Here is a 20,111-nt window from a genome sequence, read left to right on the forward strand (position 1 = left end):
CATGGGCAAAGGAGCTGAATTTCAGAGTTGAGGTGAGAGTGATTACTCGTGACATCAAACAGCATCTAGTCGATGATTGCGCCAAGGAGCCTAGCCTAATAAAATTGAAGTCAGTAGCGATCGGGGAAAACTTTCTACTGGTAGGAGTTGTACCTGGTTACTGGAGGGCAATCATAATCTTAGGGTATTGCTGTATGACCTTGGTGAAGCAGTCTATATCCACTTGTCACAAAATCTGGACAACACCCAGGCTTGGGATAATAAGTGGCAAGTAACATTCACGCCATACAAGTGCCAGAAAATGACCAATAAGAGCAAGCCTAACCACCTTCCACTGACTTTCATAGGTATGACTTTCACTGTGTCCCCAATGTCACTATGCTGGGATTCAGCATTGACCAGAAAATGAACTGCACCATCTACAGCCACGGCTACTGGAGCAGCTCAGAAGTTGGTTATTCTGTGGTGACTGGCTCACTTCTCACTCCCTAAACCTTTTCACCATCTACAAAGCACAAATTGGGATTGTGATGAAATATTTCACAATTACTTGAGTTGGTGCAGCTGCAACTGCAACTTTAGTTTTACGCAATCTAGGACAAAACAGGCTACTTGATCAGCACCTCACTCACTTGCCTAAACATCTATCCCTTTGATCACTGGCCCACTGCGACTACAGTGTATTGTCTCCAAGATGCACTGTAACAAATTGCTGCTGCTTTATATACTAAATGGTCAGATAAATCAACAGAGTGCACAATAAGGAACAGAAGCAGAATTACCTGGAAAAACTCAGCAGGTCTGGCAGCATCAGCGGAGAAGAAAAGAGTTGACGTTTCGAGTCCTCATGACCCTTCAGCAGAACTGAGTCAAGTTAGGAAGACGAAGAATAAAATGAAACTGGGGGCAAGTTCAGCTTTGAAAAAGGGTGCGGCGGTGCTGCTGGAGGGAGAGGTCAAGTGTGTTCATATGGCGGCGCATGGCACTGAGTGTGGATCTCAGAATGCAACGGGAACAGCAGTCCGAGAAATGTTTTATGTCCCGGAGATACCTGTAATCCTGGGTGGGTTCGAAACAAGAGGGATGGAATCATGAGGACTCGAAACGTCAACTCTTCTCCGCCGATGCTGCCAGACCTGCTGAGTTTTTCCAGGTAATTCTGTTTCTGTTTTGGATTTCCAGCATCCGCAGTAGTTTTTTGTTTTTACGCACAATAAGGAACTTGACCAATGTCTTCTACAATAACAATAAAGCCTTTGCAAATGCAGCTTTGTGCTTATTTACCTTTGTCATTGCAGCCAACCATTGAGTTGATAATTTTGCCGCTCAATGCAGCCATCACAATCATTAATCCAGTAGCAAGGGTCCAAGGCCCAATCCCTAATGTAGCCTGCTCATATCACCTTTTCAACTTGAAAACTTGCTCTTTTCACCAATTGCTTATTTAGCCACCATAAGTTACCTCCCATTCAATGACTATCTATTGCAGAACCTGGTTGGACATATCCCTTTCCTTTTCTATCTTATTCCTTCAAGTAATTAAGCACCTGGTTCCGAGAAAGAGAGAATTTGCATTTATATGAGATTATTATGCCTCAGGATATCCCAAAAGCTTGAGAATTACTTTGGAAATGCACTTATTGTTCTGTGGTTGAAAATGACAGCCAGTTTGTGCACAGCAAGCTCCCACAAGTTACATTAAGATGTTTGACTGTTTTGGTAGCAATTACTTAAGGTTTGAATTTTGGCCAGGGCACCGGGAGAACCCCTTGCTCTTTAAGCAAAAATGCCATAGCATCTTTTATGTTCACCATGATAGGCAGGCAGTTAAATTCTCAAACAAAGGACAGCATCTCTGATTAAAGTCAGTAGAGATCGGGGAAAACTTTCTACAGGCAGGAGTCGTACCTGGTTACTGGAGGCCAATCATAATTTTAGGGTATCACTGTATGAGCTCCTTGGGCGAGAGCTCGAGACCCAACTACCTTCAGCTGCTTCATCGGTGACCTTTCCATCATAAAGTCAGAAGTGGAGCTATTTGTTGATGATGACAGTGTTCAGAGCCAATTAGAATTTTCCAGGTAATGAAGCAGCCTATATCCACTTGTCACAAAATCTGGACAACACCCAGGCTTGAGATGATAACCATCCCTTGATGCTGTACTGAGTGTTAGCCTGCATTGTGCAAAGTTTTTGGGAGTGTTAGAATCAAGGCAAGAGTGATACAACTGAGCCAAATGAATACTGGGAAGTTTACTTTATTTAAAATATAAATGGGTGTGTTTTCTTCCAATTGGTTTCCAGTCTAAGATTTATTTTGGCATTTTGAACACATTGATATAACTTTTTAGCAAGCTAGGTTTTTAATGAGTGCGATTTTAGTGGCTATGATCTCAGGGGACTGCATTCTTCATGAGTTGAACATCAGCCCCTTTGTATTTTACGAAAAAAATGCCAATGACACACCTGTTGTTTTTGATGCCCTTTCCCAGAATCTTAGTTCCAACCTTTCAACTTATTTGTAACTTGCTCTATTTCATTCAGGGGGAAAGTGTGATAGATTTTCCATGTCATATGCCATACGGCTACAAAGATTTGTCTGCATTGGGAGCAACGCGGTCTCCTCTACATTGGAGAGACCAAACGCAAACTGGGCGACCGCTTTGCAGAACACCTGCGGTCTGTCCGCAAGAAAGACCCAAACCTCCCTGTCACTTGCCATTTTAACACTCCACCCTGTTCTCTTGCCCACATGTCTGTCCTTGGCTTGCTGCATTGTTCCAGTGAAGCCCAACGCAAACTGGAGGAACAGTACCTCATCTTCCGACTAGGCACTTTACAGCCTTCCGGGCTGAATATTGAATTCAACAACTTTAGATCTTAAACTCCCTCCCCCCATCCCCACCCCGTTTCTTCCCCCTCCCTTTTGTTTTTTTGCTCTCAATAATTTATATAGATTCTTCTTTTCCCACCTATTTCCATTATTTTTAAATCTAAAACTAATACCTTGTTAGTCTTTCCACCCCACCCCCACTAGAGCTGTACCTTGAGTGTCCTGCCATCCATTCTTAATTAGCACATTCTCTTAGATAATATCACCACCTTCAACACCTCTTTGATCCTTTTGTCTGTGACATCTTTTGATTCTCTGCTCCTATTACTGCTTGCTTGTCCCTACAACCACTCCACCCTCAACTTCTCTCCCCCCACCCCACCCCCCACCTTAAACCAGCTTATATTTCACCCCTCTCCTAACTACACTCAGTTCTGTTGAAGGGTCATTGGACTCGAAACGTCAACTCTTCTCTTCTTCACCGATGCTGCCAGACCTGCTGAGTTTTTCCAGGTAGTTCTGTTTTTGTTTTTGTTTAGGAAAAGGAGGAGAGTAGGCAAGGATCCTGATGTTGATGCTGCTCTGTTGCGCTGGTTTGGAATGGCCAGGGCACAAAATGTCTTAATTACTGTTGAAATACTAATGTCTAAGGCAAGGACCTTGGCTGATGCTTTGCATGTGGAATTCACCCCAACCAGTGGATAGCTTAGTCACTGGAAAAATCGTAATAACAATTGTGTTCAGAGAACGAAATTGTCAGTGCAAGTCAACCTACAACTAATAGCTGGATTCATACAACACTCCTTTCTGCCCTGCAACATTTTAAGCCTGAAGATATCTTTAACTGTGATGAAACTGGCATTTGCAACAGGGTTGTTCCTGTTGATAGTTTCTTTTTCAAACACACATCTCTAACTTGCAGTAAAAAAGCAAAGGATCAGCTTACTATTCTCTTCTGTTGCAACATGACTGGAACTGAGAAAACAAAGTTATTGTTGGTAGGAAAAATTCAAAATCCGCAATGTTTTCAAGGCATCCCATTTTTACCTATTCCTGTAACCTACACGTATGAACACATTGCTTGGATGACAGCCTTCATCTTTGCAAAATGGCTAAAGGACTTTGACCAAGAAATGAAAAGGCAGAGAAGAAATGTTGCTCTACTGCTAGACCAGTGCAGTGCACATGTTAGCAATGTCACCCTTCAAAATGTGAAATTATTTTTCCTACCCTCAAATGCCATGACTCTGATTCAGCCACTAAATCAGGGAATCATCCTAAATTTTAAGGTACTGTATCGCCAGAGGATGTTACGGAAAATCCTAACTGTTGTTGATGAAAATGTGCAAGTGACAGCAACTGTAATAGGAAAAATGATCAGCCTCTTAGATGCAGCCCACATGATGTCTCGAGCCTGGGAAGAGGTTAAGCAGGCTACCAAAGAGTATTGCTTTCATAAGACCATTTTTTCCCAACAATCAAAGGAATTTGTGCAAATGACAGTAAAGAAGGTGGTCCCTCCAGATGGAATAACTGATGAGTGTTATATTTATGTTGACCACGACTCTGACGCCTGTATTAGCGAGATAGCAGATACAGAGTTCTACAGTGTTCTGAAGGGACCAAAGAACCAAAGTGGAGGAGAAGGAAGATAGTCTACCAGTACCCAGACTGAAGGATGCTATGCAGGCTTGTGCTACAATTGAACGTGCGCTAGCAACGACTGGGTGCAAATCCAAACATCTTTTGCAAGTTTTATGATGTAAAATGTGAAGTGGAAAGAGCACTGGCTCTTCAGTTCAATCAATGCCAGCCTGTGCAAACTTCCCTACCTGAAAAACTTGTATGAAACAATCTTAATGAGTTTCAGATTTCTTATTCAGTTGCTGTACTCCATTTCTGATTTGTCCTCTTAAAAGATTGTATATTACCTGCTCTAGAGAGCACACAGGAAACTGTACCCCAAAAATCAGCATCTACATAGAAGAGAAAACTGGCAAAGGATTTTTTTTTTTAAACAGAAACAAAACTGAATGTAAAGGTAGCAGCTGAGATCTTCATTGAAGGCTGTGTAGTTAAGCAATGTAGAGTAGGAAGCCCATAAATGTGGTCCACAGTAAATGTTCAGATAGTTGGTCATACACATCACTGTAGTAAAGTTGTAATAATCCAGAGAAGAAAAAACTTAGCAGGTTTCCTGCTCCTACTTATGATCTACTGGCCTTTGCTGATACTTGTATGTGTGGATGTCGCGACAACAGCATTGGACACAACTGATCAATGTGGTTGACTTTGGCCAGCCCGTGCATCTGTAATTCCACTGGACATCAGACCTGCCCTAATTTATTTTCCTCTTTAATTGTGGGGTGATGTTGCCAGCAATTGTCCCTATTTGCTGTTTGAACCACTCGCACATAAAGCAGTGGCCAAACAAGGGAATTTCTGATCTGTATGTCTAAGCTACTTGTGGCAGTTGGGGATGGGGTAGTTGCAGGGGTGGTCCTTAATATTTTAAATTGGTTTGATATACCCTTGTTTCAGAAGGAATGAGAATCATATGACTGTAGAGGACTGGAAAAGACGATTGCTGGTTGATCCAGTCTTGGAATTCACTCGCATGCTTTATTTTAAGAAAAGATTGCAGAGGAAATGGCCTTTGATTTATCAAACTAAGTCACTTTTTATTAACCAGAATAAACCTGGAATGTACATGTTCATAAACATGGAATAGAATTTGTGTTGTATTTTAAAAGAAACAAATAAAATAACAGATTTACCAAACGTAATTTGTTTTGAAATTGAATCTCAAATTTAGTATTTAGCCATTTATTGGAGGAAAAGTGACTGAAAAAGTATCAATGCAACTAGGGGAGGGGAGCAAGTTAGCAGAATCTACAAAATAAACCTAAGCTGTAAGCACATCAGATTGTACAATTGATTGATTGGGCTGGTTTGTGTGGAGTCCCAATAATGCAGTGGTTCCTTTGTGGCTGACAAAAAATTGGGTTAGCATATCTGATTTGACAAACCTGTACAAATGTCCCTTATTCTCTGAGTCACTTTTTTTTGGTTGGGGGGGAGGCGGGTGTTGTTCTATGGGCTCTTGCTGCATTCAACCACATGCTAATTTGTTTTCTCTATCCTCAGCAGTAAATGTTGCTTTGGTGGGCATTGCAGTTGAGCTCAATACTGTCCTTCCTTTAATACATACACGCACAGACATTCCAACAGGAATCACTCAGTCTTAAAATCAGGAGTTGCCATTCTGACTGATTTTGTTTACCCATCTCTAACCTATTGTAGCCCTTCCATGACTGCTACTGCTTTGATTAGCTAATTCGACATAGGCCAGCCATTTGACCCAGCACCTGCCTAGTCTGTATGGTTTATTCCCTGCATTACTTGGACGCTAGGTGTCTTATTTACCTGCCGTTGGGCATCTGTTTTTCCTACAATACAACAGTGTCTATACTTCAAAAGTACTTCAATGGCTGTAAAGTACTTTGAGGCATCCAGCGGTTGTTAAAAGTGCTATGTTAATCATTCTGGTTGTTCTTGACTTTTTTACACAAACCTGTTAATTCTTAAATCAGTGTAGGTTATTTAAGAGTAGTCAGAGAGCACAAAGAAAGTCAGTGTAGGTATTTTCCTAAATACTCTAATGTATCTAATTTAATGTAGAAGAGGAAGGAATGGAACAAGTGCATCAGTAGCAGACCCATTGAGCTTATGACTTTACAGCCTTCCGGACTGAATATTGAGTTCAACAACTTTAGATCATGAACTTTCTCCTCCATCCCTACCGCCTTTCCGATCCCCCTTTTTTCCAATAATTTATATAATTTTTCTTTTCCCACCTATTTCCATTATTTTTAAATGTATTTCCATCCATTGTTTTATCTCTACCTTTTAGCCTATTTCGATCCCTTCCCCCCACCCTACCCCGACTAGGGCTATTTGTACCTTGCTCGTCCTGCTTTCTACCCTTAATGTCACCTATTAGCACATTTCTTAGCTAATATCACCACCATCAACACCTCTTTGTCCTTTTGTCTATGACATCTTTTGGCAATCTCCACCTATCACTGGCCCTCTATCCAGCTCTACGTGTCCCACCCCCCCTTAAACCAGCTTATATTTCACCCTCTTCTATTTTTCCTGAGTTCTGTTGAAGAGTCATACGGACTCGCAACATTAACTGTATTCCTCTCCGCAGATGCTGTCCGACCTGCTGAGTTTTTCCAGGTATTTTTATTTTTGTTTTTGTTTTGAGCTTATGACTTTCCCATTTAGTTATCCTCCCTTTTCCTGAAGTGTTGAGATGTTTTTTGGTAGAAAGTGCCCTCTGGTACCTCACACAAGCAGCTACTATTCACGACTTTTGACGGAGAATATCAGCAGGCTATTTGAGCTCATGGGGCATTGCAGCTGATCCTACCCTTGTCTCAAGTCCACTGTTCCACCTTTTAAAGAGATTGTTGGACATCAAGCAAGAGCAGGATCCTTGGACAGTTTTTCCCCCTTACTAATAATAGGGTCACCTCCACTGAAATCAGTAGCACAGACTGACTTGGACTGTGTGGTTCAGATAACTCACAGATGAGAGTGACTGCTTTTGACATCAAGGCAGCATTTGACCAAGTGCATCATCAAGGAGCCCCAGCAAAACTGGAGTCACTGGGGATCTGGAGGAAAATTCTTCACTGGATGGAGTCATACCTAGCCCAAAGATACTGAAGGAGCCATTTGACCCAGCACCTGCCTAGTCTGTATGGTTTATTACCTGTGTTACTTGGATGCTAGGTGTCTTATTTACCTGCCATTGGGCATCTGTTTTTTCTACAATACAACAGTGACTATACTTCAAAAGTGCTTCGTTGGCTGTAAAGTGCTTTGAGGCATCCAGTGGTTGTGAAAAGTGTCCATATGCAGGAAGACCTGGACAATATTTAGGCTTGGGCTGACAAGTGGTAAGTAACATTCGTCCCACCCAAATGCCAGGCAATGACTATCTCCAATACGAGAAAATCTAACTATCTCCTCATGACATTCAGTGACATTACCATCCCTGAGTCCCCCGCTATCAGCATAATGGGGGTTATCATTGAGCAAAAACTGAACTGGATGACCAGCTATTGAATCACTGTGACTACAAGAGCAGATCAAAGGTGCGAATTCTCTCCAGAGCCTGCCCAGTATCTACAAGGCACAAGTCAGCAGTATGCTTAAATACTCTGCAATTGCCTGGATGAGTGCAGCTCCAACAACACTCGAAGTTTGGCATCATCCAGGGCAAAGCAGCCTGCCTGACTGATATCCAACCACCACCTTCAACACTTACTCCCTCAACCATCGACGTACAGTAGCAGCAGTGTGTACCATCTACAAGGTGCACTGCAGCAATTCACCAAGGATCCTTCATCAGCACCTTACAAACCTACAACTTCTACCGCCTAGAAGGAAAAGGGCAGCAGATGCATGGAAACACCACTACCTGCAAGTTACCCCTCCAAGCCACACACCACCCTGACTTAGAACTATATTGCCGTTCCTTCACTATTGCTGGGTCAAAATCCTGGAACTCACTCCCTAACAGAACTGTGGGCGTACTTACACCACATTGACTGCAGTGGTTCAAGAAGGTGGCTCACCACCACCTTCTCGGGAATGGACAATAAATGCTGGCCTGGCCAGTGACGCTCATATCCTGTGTAAAGAATAAACAAAAAAAATGTTCTTTTTGCAAATAAGCAAGATTCTCTTACTTTGAAGTATGTTGTTGTATCGTAATATTGAACTGCAGAACACAGATATAGTTTTAAAATTCCAGTACACCTGTGTTAAAAGCTGAAAGTGGATGGGATGCACATGTAAGAAAACTGATGTCAGTTTAGGACTGTGATGGAATGCTGTGGACCTGCAAAATTGTTAGAGAAGGAGGAACTGAGCTTTGCATAACTCAATACCTGCTTCTTTCAGAAGCACATTTTTACTCCTCCTCTTGTATATTGTCACAGAAATTGTAACTGGCCCGTAAACTAATTTTTCTCCACACCTCCCAGGATGCAGTTATAAAATAGATAGCTGTGCATGCTGCAAAAGAATTAAAGGAAAATCAAGGAAAAATATTTTTTCAATGATGTAATATCAATAATGGGTTTGACATGAACTGTCCTGCCAAATTTAGTGCACACTATTTATTTTCTAACTTCAATTTTGTTCAAAGTAACATGCAAAGGCAGGAGCATAAATTTGTTCTGCTCTGTGACACTGGATTCTCAGCTGTGTTGTGCTGCACAATGCCACTCTGATCTGCTTACTAATAAATCTTTAAATTGCAGTTACCTGGGGGAGGCGAAGGACATGGCCATGGAGGGAACAAGAATACAAAAGGAAATGGGACTTACTGTATCTAAAACTTCCAATCAGGAATGCATTTACTCATTTGTGCTATTTATATTGGCTCTCCATTTATGTTGTAGGATGTCATTGAGGATCTTTAGAGTCATAGAGGTCTACAGCACAGAAAAAGGCCCTTTGGCCCATCGAGCCTGCACCGGTCAAACAAGTACCTAACTATTCTAATCCCATTTTCCAGCACTAGGGCATAGCCTTGTATGCTATGGCATCGCAAGCGCACATCCAAATACTTCTTAAATTCATTGTTGCAATTAATATAAGCAAAGCAATACAGTAAAAAAAAATTTTTAGGTGTCATGTATAAGCCTGCCAACTTTTCTGTTTTTACTTTACTCATCTTGATTTTAAAATTCTCATGCTTCTTTTCACATTCCTCCATGGCCTCACCCTTCCCGATCTCTGCAATCTCCTGAAGCCCCACTGTTGAGGTATATGCACTCATCTAATTCTGGCTTCTTATGCATTTCCAGTTATAATTGACCCATCCTTGGTGACTGTGTCTTCAGCTGCTAGGCCCAAAGCTCTGAAGTACCCGCCATACACCTACCTGCTTGCCTTTCTACATCACTTTCCTCCTTTAAGACACACCTTGAAAGCTATGTCTTTGACCAAGCTTTCAGTCATCTGACCTCGTATCTCCTTATGTGGCTTGGTGTCATATTTTGTTTTACAATGCCCTTCTGAAACACCTTGGGATGTTTAATTGCATTAAAGACACCATATAAATATCAGTTGTTCTTGTAAATAAAACTCAAACTCCTTCTTTGGAAGATTAGCTTCAAGAAAAAAAGTGCATGATTACAATATTCATTGCGATTTGAATAAATCTTGTACACAAATTTTATTTCTAGCTTCATAATTTGCCTCACATTTAGGTAGGCTGGATTAACATTGCTCAGTTCTCTGTGGTGTATTGCATAATGAAGTGATTCAGTGTCTGCTTATGGTTTTCCCTGTTTGCCAACCCCTTGAACGTGAGCAGTTGAAACCAAAAATGAGGAAAAATTGATTCTGGTGAGTCAACAGTGTCCCAGACAGTCTTATTGATCAGCTTGCCTGATTAAATAAATGGCATTTATCACTTTGAGCTGTGATTCTTCTATCTGAGCTCCAAATAAACATGCAAGCTGCACAGTAATAGGGAGTTAAACTGTGACAAAACCAGTATATATTGAGGGTTCTAGGATTTGGTACTGCTAACCAGCATCTAAGCTCTCTGGACGTAGGAGTAGAATGTGTCTCCATGAGGAGACACTGCACACCATATCAAGCAAAATTTCAGCTGCTTGGCTTGAAGACATCTGAAGCATCGTGGTTTTCTACACATGTCCAGGCCGTTGAAGGGGAAAAAACCGAGGTGGTACGGTATATCCACATGCTTGCTCATCATTTCCACTGTATTTACAAGATTTGGGAATTGGTGAAAAGGGCATAGTGTAAGGGCACAGCGTAAAATCCTGTGATTTCGTAATATGTGTAAAAGATGTGGCTTTTAGAACTGATTGGCACTCGATCCGCCGCCTTCAATGTTCACTCTCTCCACCACCGATATACAGTGGCAGTAGTGTCAATCATCTACAAGATGCACTGCAGGAACTCACCAAGCTTCCTTTGACAGCCTCTTCCCAACCCAGGACTTCTCGTACCTAGAAGGACAAGGGCAGCAGTTGCATGGGAACACCACCACCTGCCAGTTCTCCTCCAAGTCACTCACCATCCTGACTTGGAAATATATTGCCGTTCCTTCACTGTCACTGGTCCAAACTCTCACTGCGCGAGTGTCCTGACAGTTTATGACCTGCGGTGGTTCAAGAAACAGGCTCACCACCACCTTCTCAAAGGCAGTTAGAGCTGGGCAATAAATGATGGCTTAGCCAGTGATGCCCGCATCCTGTAAAAGAATAAATTTTAAAAAATGTTTAATGCAGGGCATATAACAAAGGGATATCCAGATCTAGCGCAGCTCTGTCTCCATTTCGATATTTCTCTCTATCTCAGTTAGACAACATTTTTCCCTTTGCTGTAAACAGTCCCCACTGCTTAATATATGCATGTTTAAAATGGGTGGTCCCTTGCCATTAATCATTTCAATTTCAAAGTTACTGGTTATAGTGCCATTTCATCCAGGAACAACTGCTTACTTGCCCAATTGCATCTTGTTCCTCACTAAAAACAATTATAAGTGCCTGGAAATAGCAACACTTCAGGTCCCTTGATGAGCCTTGTGCACAGTTGCTTGTTATGAAAGCTCGACTTGACCTCTTCCCTGGTCAAGAAGTTAGGAACTCCAAGTCCCAACAGGCCTCAGAGTTTTTGCGCATGCGCAAACCAGGAATAGGCTGCACATGTGCAGATCTGAATCTTTAAATTTATTGGGCCGAGAACGGACCCGACGTGCATGCACAGAGATGGAAGACGGTGGGAAAACCCTGTCAGGTGATTGGGAGTGGAGTGCCTCAGGCAGGGAACAAGGAGAGGTCCCAAAAGAAGAGTCCCGGACAGGGACAGGAAGAGATCCCGGTTAGGTTAAAAGGTAGGAAGAGGGCTGTGGTTAGCACATGTTAGTTAAGTGAAGAGGGTTCAGGGAAGCCCTGGTAATTGAAGAAGGCTCAGGGGAAGCCCTGAAGATCCAAGAAGGCAACAGAAAGTTGGTGACTCCATGCTGCGGGCCGTTGGGGCAAAGGTACCCCTCTAGAGCAGTCATGTTCTGCTTGCAGCGGCCAAAGATCTGAAGTTGTGTTTGTGAGTTGGTGCTTGAGTGCATACTCAGGGATCCCGGGGAACAGAACCTCTGGAGACGGGATTGAAATCCTGCGAGGTGGGCTATTGTTGAAGCCATCCGAGTTGGAGGGTGACATCTTCGAAGGTGAAGATTGGAATCCCGAGAGAGTGAGTTTCGGTGAGATTGGTTGACTCTGTGTTACTGATGTCAGGGTAGGTTGTTGAGAAATCCTATGGTCACCTTTGCCATTTAGTGTGCAGTGCGGTGTTCAACCATAGTTTGTTAATCCACATGTACCTCATTAACCCTGAATGTTAAGAGTATAAGATAGGTATTGTAAATTGTTTCATCTTTCTGACCTTGTAAAGCTTATTTTTATTTGTTCAAAACAATGGAATCTTGTGGTTTTATTCTCATGGAAAGTGTCTTGAATCCCAAACTTTGTCCATTTTAAATGAAACGTTATTGGCCCCGAACTGAATCTCACTAAAAACTTGGGGGCTTGGTCAAGGATCATAATATGCTGGGCAGGTTCTTAGGCAGCATTACTGGACTGCATATTTCTGTATAATGTATTGAGAGTATAAGAATTGCCTGTTAACTTTTCCTTGCCAATATTTATGCTAGACCCTTTGCTGTGAATAAACTGGTCACAAAATATTAAACAGGCTTTACTGTAATAAGTTTTTATTTGTTCCATAGGTAAAAGGGTGACTTCAATCTTAACAAAACAACAGTAGTGGAACTATTGGTGTAATCTCAAAAGACTTCATATTTTTATCATTGAATGGTTACAACACAGAAGGAGACCATTCGACCCATTATGTGTCCGTCGGTTCTCTGCAAGAACAACTTAATTATTCCCAGTCCCGTGACTTTTCCCTGTTGCCTTGCAATTTTTTTCTCTTCAGATATTTATCCAATTCCCTTTTGAACGATATGATAGACTCTGTCTCCATCAGACTCTCTGACAGTGCTCTCTCTGCGTAAAGTTATTCCTCATGTTGCAGTTGGTCTTTTACCATTCAACTTGAATCAGTGTCCTCTGGTTCTTGACCCTTGTGCCAATGGAAGCAGTTTCTCTATCTGCTCTGCCGAGACCACTCATCATTTTGAATACCTCTATCAAATCTGCTCTTAACCTTCTCCACCTAAAGAGAACAGCCTCAGCTTTGCCAATCTGTCCATGTAACTGAAGTCCCTCATACCCAGAACCATTCTCCTAAATTTTTTTCTACACGCCTTCTAATACTGATGTTCCCATCCTCCCTAAAGTGTGATGCCCAGAATTGGACATAATGCTCCAGTTGAGGCCGAATCAATGTTTTAGAAAGGCTTACCATAACTTAACTTGCTTTTGTACTCAGTGCTCTTTTTATAAAGCCCAGAATCTTGTATCCCTTATTAACCATTGTTTCAACCTGCCCAACCTGCTTCAATGATCTGTGTGCATATACCCTGGTCCTGCAACATCTTTAGAATTGTATCCTTTCATATTTCCCATCTTCATGCTTCCTATCAAAATGTATCACTCTTCTCTGCATTGAACTTATCTGCCACATCTTGCCAATTCCACCAGCCTATGTCCACTTGAAGTCTGTCATTATCCTCTTCACAGTTCACAATACTTCCAACTTTTATATCATAAGACCATAAGACATGGGAGCAGAAGTAGGCCATTCGGCCCATTGAGTTTTTTGGACAAGGGTGTAACATTTGCAGCTCTCCAGTGCTCTGCTACCATACCTGCATCTAAGGAGGACTGGAAGATTATGGCCAATAACTCTGCAATTTCCACCTTTTGTTTTCCTCGGTATCTTTAGATGAATCTGATCACATCCTGGAGACTGATGAACTTTCTAGCGCTTCTTTATCAAATTAAGACTTTTGGATTCCCTTTTGTTAGCTGCCAATCTCTTCCCTTTACTAAGCTTATTTCTTTTCTCACTTTTTATATTCACCCCTTTTCTGGTATCTCTTTTGTCATTCAGGGAATTCTTTTTTTGTTCTACGTCTCCCCCTCATGGGAATGTACCCAAGCCATCTCCTCCATCAAGGTAGCCCGTTGTTCTGTTACATTGTTTTGCCTGTTAATTTTTGCCAATCTGGGCCAGATCTGTTCTCACCACACTGAAATTGGCGCTCCCCCAAGCAATTATTTTTACTCTAGATTGCTCCTTATCCTTTTCCATAGCTAACCTATCCTTCATACTACTGTGATCACCATCTCCTAAATGTCCCTTTACTGACAATTGATTCACTTGACCCACCTTATTCTCCAGAACCAGATCTAGCAACTCCCCTTTCCATATTGGACTGAGAACATAACTGATGGAAGAAAATTCTCCTGAACATGTTTCAGAAACTTCTGCCCCTCTCTGCCCTTTACACTATAATACCCAAGTCTATATTAAGATAATTCAAGTCACCTATTATAGATTGTCTATAGTTTTTCCTTGCAATTTATTTGCTCTGTATCTTTCTCACCATTTGGTTGCTTATAGCATACACCTGGTACCTCTGTTGTTTCTTAGTTCTAACCAATTAGATTCTGACTTTGAGCCCTCTAGGATGTCCTCTTTCTCTAGCACTTTAATATTCTCCTTAATCAATACTGCTACCACTCCTCATTTCTTTCTTTTCTTTCCTTCCTGAACACCTTGTAACCAATTGTTGCTATATTTTGAATAATTCTGCCCAGACATGACACCAGGATGGTATGTTGCTTCTCTGCTGCCAAGGTCAAGGATGTCATTGAGTGGCTTAGGACATTCTGAAGAGAGAGGGTGAACAGCCAGAGGTCATGGTCCATATTGGAACCAGCGACATAGGTAAAAAGAGGGATGAGGTCTGCAAGCAGAATATAGGGAGCTAGAAAATAAATTAAAAAGCAGGACCTCCAAGATAGTAATCTCAGGATTACTCCCAGTGCCACATGCTAGCGAAATCAGGAATAGGAGAATAGACCAGATGAATGCGTGGCTGGAGAAATGGTGTAGGAGAGAGGGATTTAGATTCCTGAGGCATTGGGACTGATTCTGAGAAAGATGGGACCTCTACAAGCTGGACGGGTTGCACCCCAACAGCAGCAGGACGGATATCCTTGCAGGGGTATTTGCTAGCACTTTGGGGAGGTTTAAACTACAGTGGCAGGGGAATTGGGAACCTGAGCAGGGAGATACAAAAGAGGGAAACAAAGATAGAAATGAAGGACCGAAAAGTAGAAAGCAAAAGTGGAAGGCAGAGCAGAAGAGGGCAGCGGCAAATAGGGCCATAATACAAAAAAATGTGAAAGAGAAAATCTAAAGGCACTGCATCTGAATGCACGGAGCATTCGCAGTAAGGTAGACAAATTAGTGCAAATAGATGTGAATGGTTACTATATGATTGCGATTACAGAGATGTCGCTGCAGGGTGACCAAGACTGGGAACTGAATATCCAAGGGTATTCAATATTTAGGAAGGACAGGCAAAAAGGAAAAGGAGGTGGGATGGCATTGTTAGTTAAGGATGAAATCAATGCAGTAGTGAGAAAGGATAATAGCTCAAAATCTAGATGTAGAATCAATCTGGGTAGAGCTAAGAAGCAACAAGAAGTGGAAAACATTAGTAGGAGTTGTCAGTAGGCCTCCAATCAGTAGTGGTATGGTAGGAGATGGCACTAAACAAAGGAAATTAAAGATGCATGTAACAAGGGTGCTATAGCAATCATGGGTGATTTTAATCTGCATATAGATTGGGCAAACCAAATTGGCAGTAATACTATGGCAGATAAATTCCTGGAGTGCATACAAAATTTTTTTTAGACCGGTACATTGAGGAACCAACGACGGAACAGGCTATCCTAGATTTGATATTGTGCAATGAGAAAGGGTTAATTCATAACCTTGTTGGTTGTGGTCTTTTTGGGAAGAATGATCATAATATGATAGAATTCCTCATTAGGATAGAAAGTGAAGTAGTCCGATCCGAAACCAGGGTCCTAAATCTAAACAAAGGAAACTACAAAGGTATGAGGGGTGAGCTGGCTATGATAGATTGGGGAACTTCATTAAAAGGCATGACGGTGGATAGACAATGACTAATATTTAAGGAATGAATGCATGCATTGCAACAGTTATACATTCCTTTATGCTGCAAATACACAACAGGTAAAGCGGCCCAACCATGACTAACAAAAGAAATTAAGGATAGTATTAGATTCAAAGAAGAGTCATACAGAGTTGCTAGAAAAAGTGGCAAGCTTGAGGATTGGGAGCAGTTTAGAATTCAGCAAAGGAGGACCAAGAGTTTGAGTATGAGAATCAATTTGCAAGGAACATAAAAGCGTACTATAAAAGTTTCTTTAAGTATGTAAAAAAGATAAGTGAAGGCAAATGTAGGTCCCTTACAGTCCGAAATGGGAGAATTTATAATGAAGAACAAGGAAATGGCAGAGCAATTAAATAACTACTTTAGCTCTGTCTTCACTGAAGAAGACAAAAATAAGTTCCCAGAAAGGCTAGGGAATCAAGGGTCTCGTGAGAAGGGGGAATTGAAGGAAATTAGCATTAGTAAAAAATAAATAGTGCTGTAGAAATTAATAGGACTGAAAGCCGATAAATCCCCTGGGCCTGATAATCTACATCCCAGGTTACTAAAGGAGGTGGCCATGGAAATAGTGGATGCGTTGGCTGTCATCTTCCAAAATTCTGTAGATTCTGGAACAGTGCTGGCAGATTGGAGGGTGGTAAATGTAAGTAACCCCACTATTTAAAAAAGGAGGGAGGGAGAAAACAGGGAATTATAGATCGGTTAGCCTATCATCAGTAGTAAGGAAAATGTTAGAGTCTATTATAAAGGATGTGATAACAGGACACTTAGAAAATATCAACAGGATTAGACAAATCAACATGGATTTATGAAAGGGAAATCATGTTTGACAAACCTGCTGGAGTTTTTTAAGTACGTAACTAGTTGACTAGATAAGTGAGAACCAGTTGGTTTGGTGTATTTGGATTTTCGGAAAACTCTTGATAAAGTCCCGCATAAGAGGTTGGTGTGAATAATTAAAGCACATGGGATTGGGGTAATACATTGGAATGGATTGAGAATTGGTTGACAGACAGGAGACAGAGTAGGAGTAAATGGGTCTTTTTCAGAGGGGCAGGTGGTGACTAGTGGGGTACCGCAAACCAGGTTTACTGATGACACAAAACTATGTGGGAATGTTATGGTGAGGAGGATGTAAAGAGGCTTCAGGTTGATTTAGACAAGTGGAGTGAGTGGGTAACTACGTGGCAGATGCAATATAACATGGATAAGTGTGAAGTTATCCACTTTGGTTGGAAAAACAGAATGGCAGAGTTTTATTTAAATGGTGATAGAGTGGGAAGTGTTGATGTACAGTGGGACCTGGGTGTCCTTGTCCACCAGTTACTGAAAGCAAGCAATCAGGTGCAGCAAGCAGTTAAGAAGGCAAATGGTATTTTGGCCTTCATTGCAAGAGGATTTCAGTATAGGAGCAGTGATGGCTTGCTGCAGTTATACAGGGCCTTGGTGAAACCACATCTGGAGTATTGTGTGCAGTCTTGGTCTCCTTACCTAAGAAAGGATATACTTGCCATAGAGAGAGTGCAGCGAAGGTTCACCAGACGGATTCCTAGGATGGCAGGATTGTCATATGAGGAGACATTGGGTCAATTAGGCCTGTATTCACTAGAGTTTAGAAGAATGAGAGGGGATCTCATTGAAACGTATAAAATTTTGGCAGGGCTGGACAGACTGGATACAGGGAGGATATTTCCCATGGCTGGGGGCATCTAGAACAAGGTTTCACAGTCAGAGGATACTGGATAGGCCATTCAGGACTGAGTTAAGAAGAAATGTCTTTACTCAGAGGATGGTGAATCTGTGGAATTCTCTACCACAGAAAGCTGTGAAGGCCAAGTCACTGAATATATTTAAGAAGGAAATAGATTTCTAGGCACTAAAGGTGTTAAAGGGTATGGAGAGAGAGTGGGAGTATGGCATTGAGATAGAGGATCAACCATGATCATATTGAATGGCGGAGCACACTTGAAGGGCTGAATGACCTACTCCAGCTCCTATTTTCTATGTCCTTAGGATTTTTGCCAATCCTTTAATAGAATTGTAAAATAAATTGAAGTTTTTGATAGCTTATTTGTGGACTATATAATTAAGTGGTAATTATTCATTTGCATTTGTTAATCTCACTTGTCCTTCCCTTGCACCATGCTGTCCCAGAGTTGGCACTGACTGAAGGCGAGGTTGTTTGTACAGGAAGAGAAGGAGAATCAGTTTAAATCATCTTGATTTTCATTCATGCATGTTCCAACAGCCTGTTTTTAGCAAGGCATTTGGGAAAGAAATCTCCCTGTAACTGACAGAGCTCCCTGTAGGCAGCTTCACACCATTAGCTCATGTCCAGTTCATGGGGTTTTAGCTGACCTAAAAGAGGTTAATTAAAATAATCTCTTTTTTAAAACTTTTACTTTGGAATTTTTATGTTGGGTTGTATTTGATACGTGTGTGTATATTTATTTATTATATAAAATTCGAGAAATCCAATGTTCAGAATTTTAAAAAATTTATTACATTTTTCTGTAAGTTTGCAGCAGGAGCCTTGGAACATACTGCATCCGAGGTCAGAGATACAGCTGTACGGATTGTCCTTTACATGTATCGACAACACAGGGGTGCCATTTTGCACTACCTTCCACCCGATGATGCAAATACACGCAGGAATGTGCTATACAAATCACTTTTTGATGGGTTTGCGAAAATAGATGGGAGGCCAACAGAAGCCGAGCAGCGAGTAAGTTTCACTGTGATGGCGCTATACTTCCTTGCACCGGTGTTTTATTTATCTATTCCCCAAACTATTCAGAAAAATAGTATTCATTGAACAGGAAATATCTAACTTTCAAGGAAACTAATTTATATGGATAATTTCTCATAACAATAGACCTGGTTTCACAAGTTTGTGCACATTTTCTTGGTTTTTTAGGTGTGAAATGGAAAAATTCTGTCCCAAAGGCTTCATTGAAATAAGGTTTATTTAATGTTGCAACAAAATGAACTCTGAAACTCATGAAGGAAATACTTCTGTCAATTTGTGGACAAGTCATAAATAGTGTAAATGGAGTGACAGTTAATTTTAAATATCTCACTTTGGTAAAAGGGCCATAAGTATATGTTGCGTTAAAGTTTTTTTTAAAAAGCCGTGTGAGAAATTTAACACAGATGCACAAAGAATAAGCTTTTTTAAAAATTATTCATTTGGCTGCATGTTTCTACCAGGCACACAAAAAGGCAGCTGCAGAAGAGGCAGAGAGGCGGAAGAAAGAGGAAATAAGGGCCCTGCAGGAGCAACTGGCGGCACTGAGAGAAATACAGGCAGAGGTCCAGGCTGAAAAGGTGTATAAACCTGACTTAACAAGGTGCAATATGCAATAGTACCGTAGCAAAAGAAAATAATTGTAAGCAACCTCTTCAATATTCACAAATGCAAGTGTAACTATCTCCAAAATGAATCTGCAAGCGGGAGACTGGTCATGTATAGAAATGAGTTCACAAACTGGCAGGGATATGGGGGAAAAGTGGATGAGTGGGCCTATTTGCATTGCTGAAAAAGTCTGCACAGACATGATGTTTTGAATGGCCACCTTCTGTGTTGGAAGTTTCAACAATTCTATTCTTCTCATGTCACAAATGCCCAATGCAATGTTATTACTAGTCTAAATAATGTTTAAACCCAGAGGTAACATCTTAAAAGCCAAGAAGTAGAGAGAAATTTTCATTTTGACATATGCTTCAGATGCTGTACAGTTCAGTAATCTATTATAAGATCTTTGTTCATCATAGAAACAGGAGTAGGTCATTTAGGCCGTTGAGCCTGTTCCATCATTCGGTTAGATTGTGTCTCCATTACTCCATTTACCCACCTTGGTTCAGTAACCCGTGTTACTGTTGGTTAATGAAAACCAGTTCATCTCTGTTTTGACATTTTCAAGTGGTCTAGAGTTAGCAGTTTTTGCCTGCCTGTTTGACTTTGACTTCCCCTAATCCTCCTTACCTGCTTTTGAGGGAACCCCATCGTTGAGGCACCCTTCCATGGAGCTGCAGCTTCAGCAC

At 41.3% G+C, this 20,111-nt stretch overlaps 1 protein-coding gene across 8 annotated transcripts in view; it reads left to right on the forward strand.

Annotated features, from left to right (window-relative positions):
* The window catches only part of cep104 (centrosomal protein 104), a 254,609-nt gene that overhangs the window by 128,426 nt on the left and 106,072 nt on the right, over nt 1-20,111 (forward strand). For 5 of the 8 annotated variants that reach the window (XR_013578913.1, XM_078558238.1, XM_078558241.1 and 2 more), the window contains 2 exons: nt 18,586-18,792; nt 19,278-19,394. The exons of 1 other annotated variant lie outside the window; for it this stretch is intronic. Coding sequence is in view for 4 of the 7 variants with exons in the window: in XM_078558238.1 (XP_078414364.1) it covers nt 18,586-18,792; nt 19,278-19,394 (324 nt within the window). In the remaining 3 variants the exon portion in view is untranslated. Of the gene's footprint in view, nt 1-18,585; nt 18,793-19,277; nt 19,418-20,111 lie in introns of all 8 variants that reach the window. 2 more of the 8 variants (XR_013578912.1, XR_013578914.1) reach the window with 1 other exon arrangement.

Source organism: Cetorhinus maximus, chromosome 15 (genome assembly GCF_964194155.1).
Source record: "Cetorhinus maximus chromosome 15, sCetMax3.hap1.1, whole genome shotgun sequence".
NCBI lineage: Eukaryota > Metazoa > Chordata > Chondrichthyes > Lamniformes > Cetorhinidae > Cetorhinus > Cetorhinus maximus.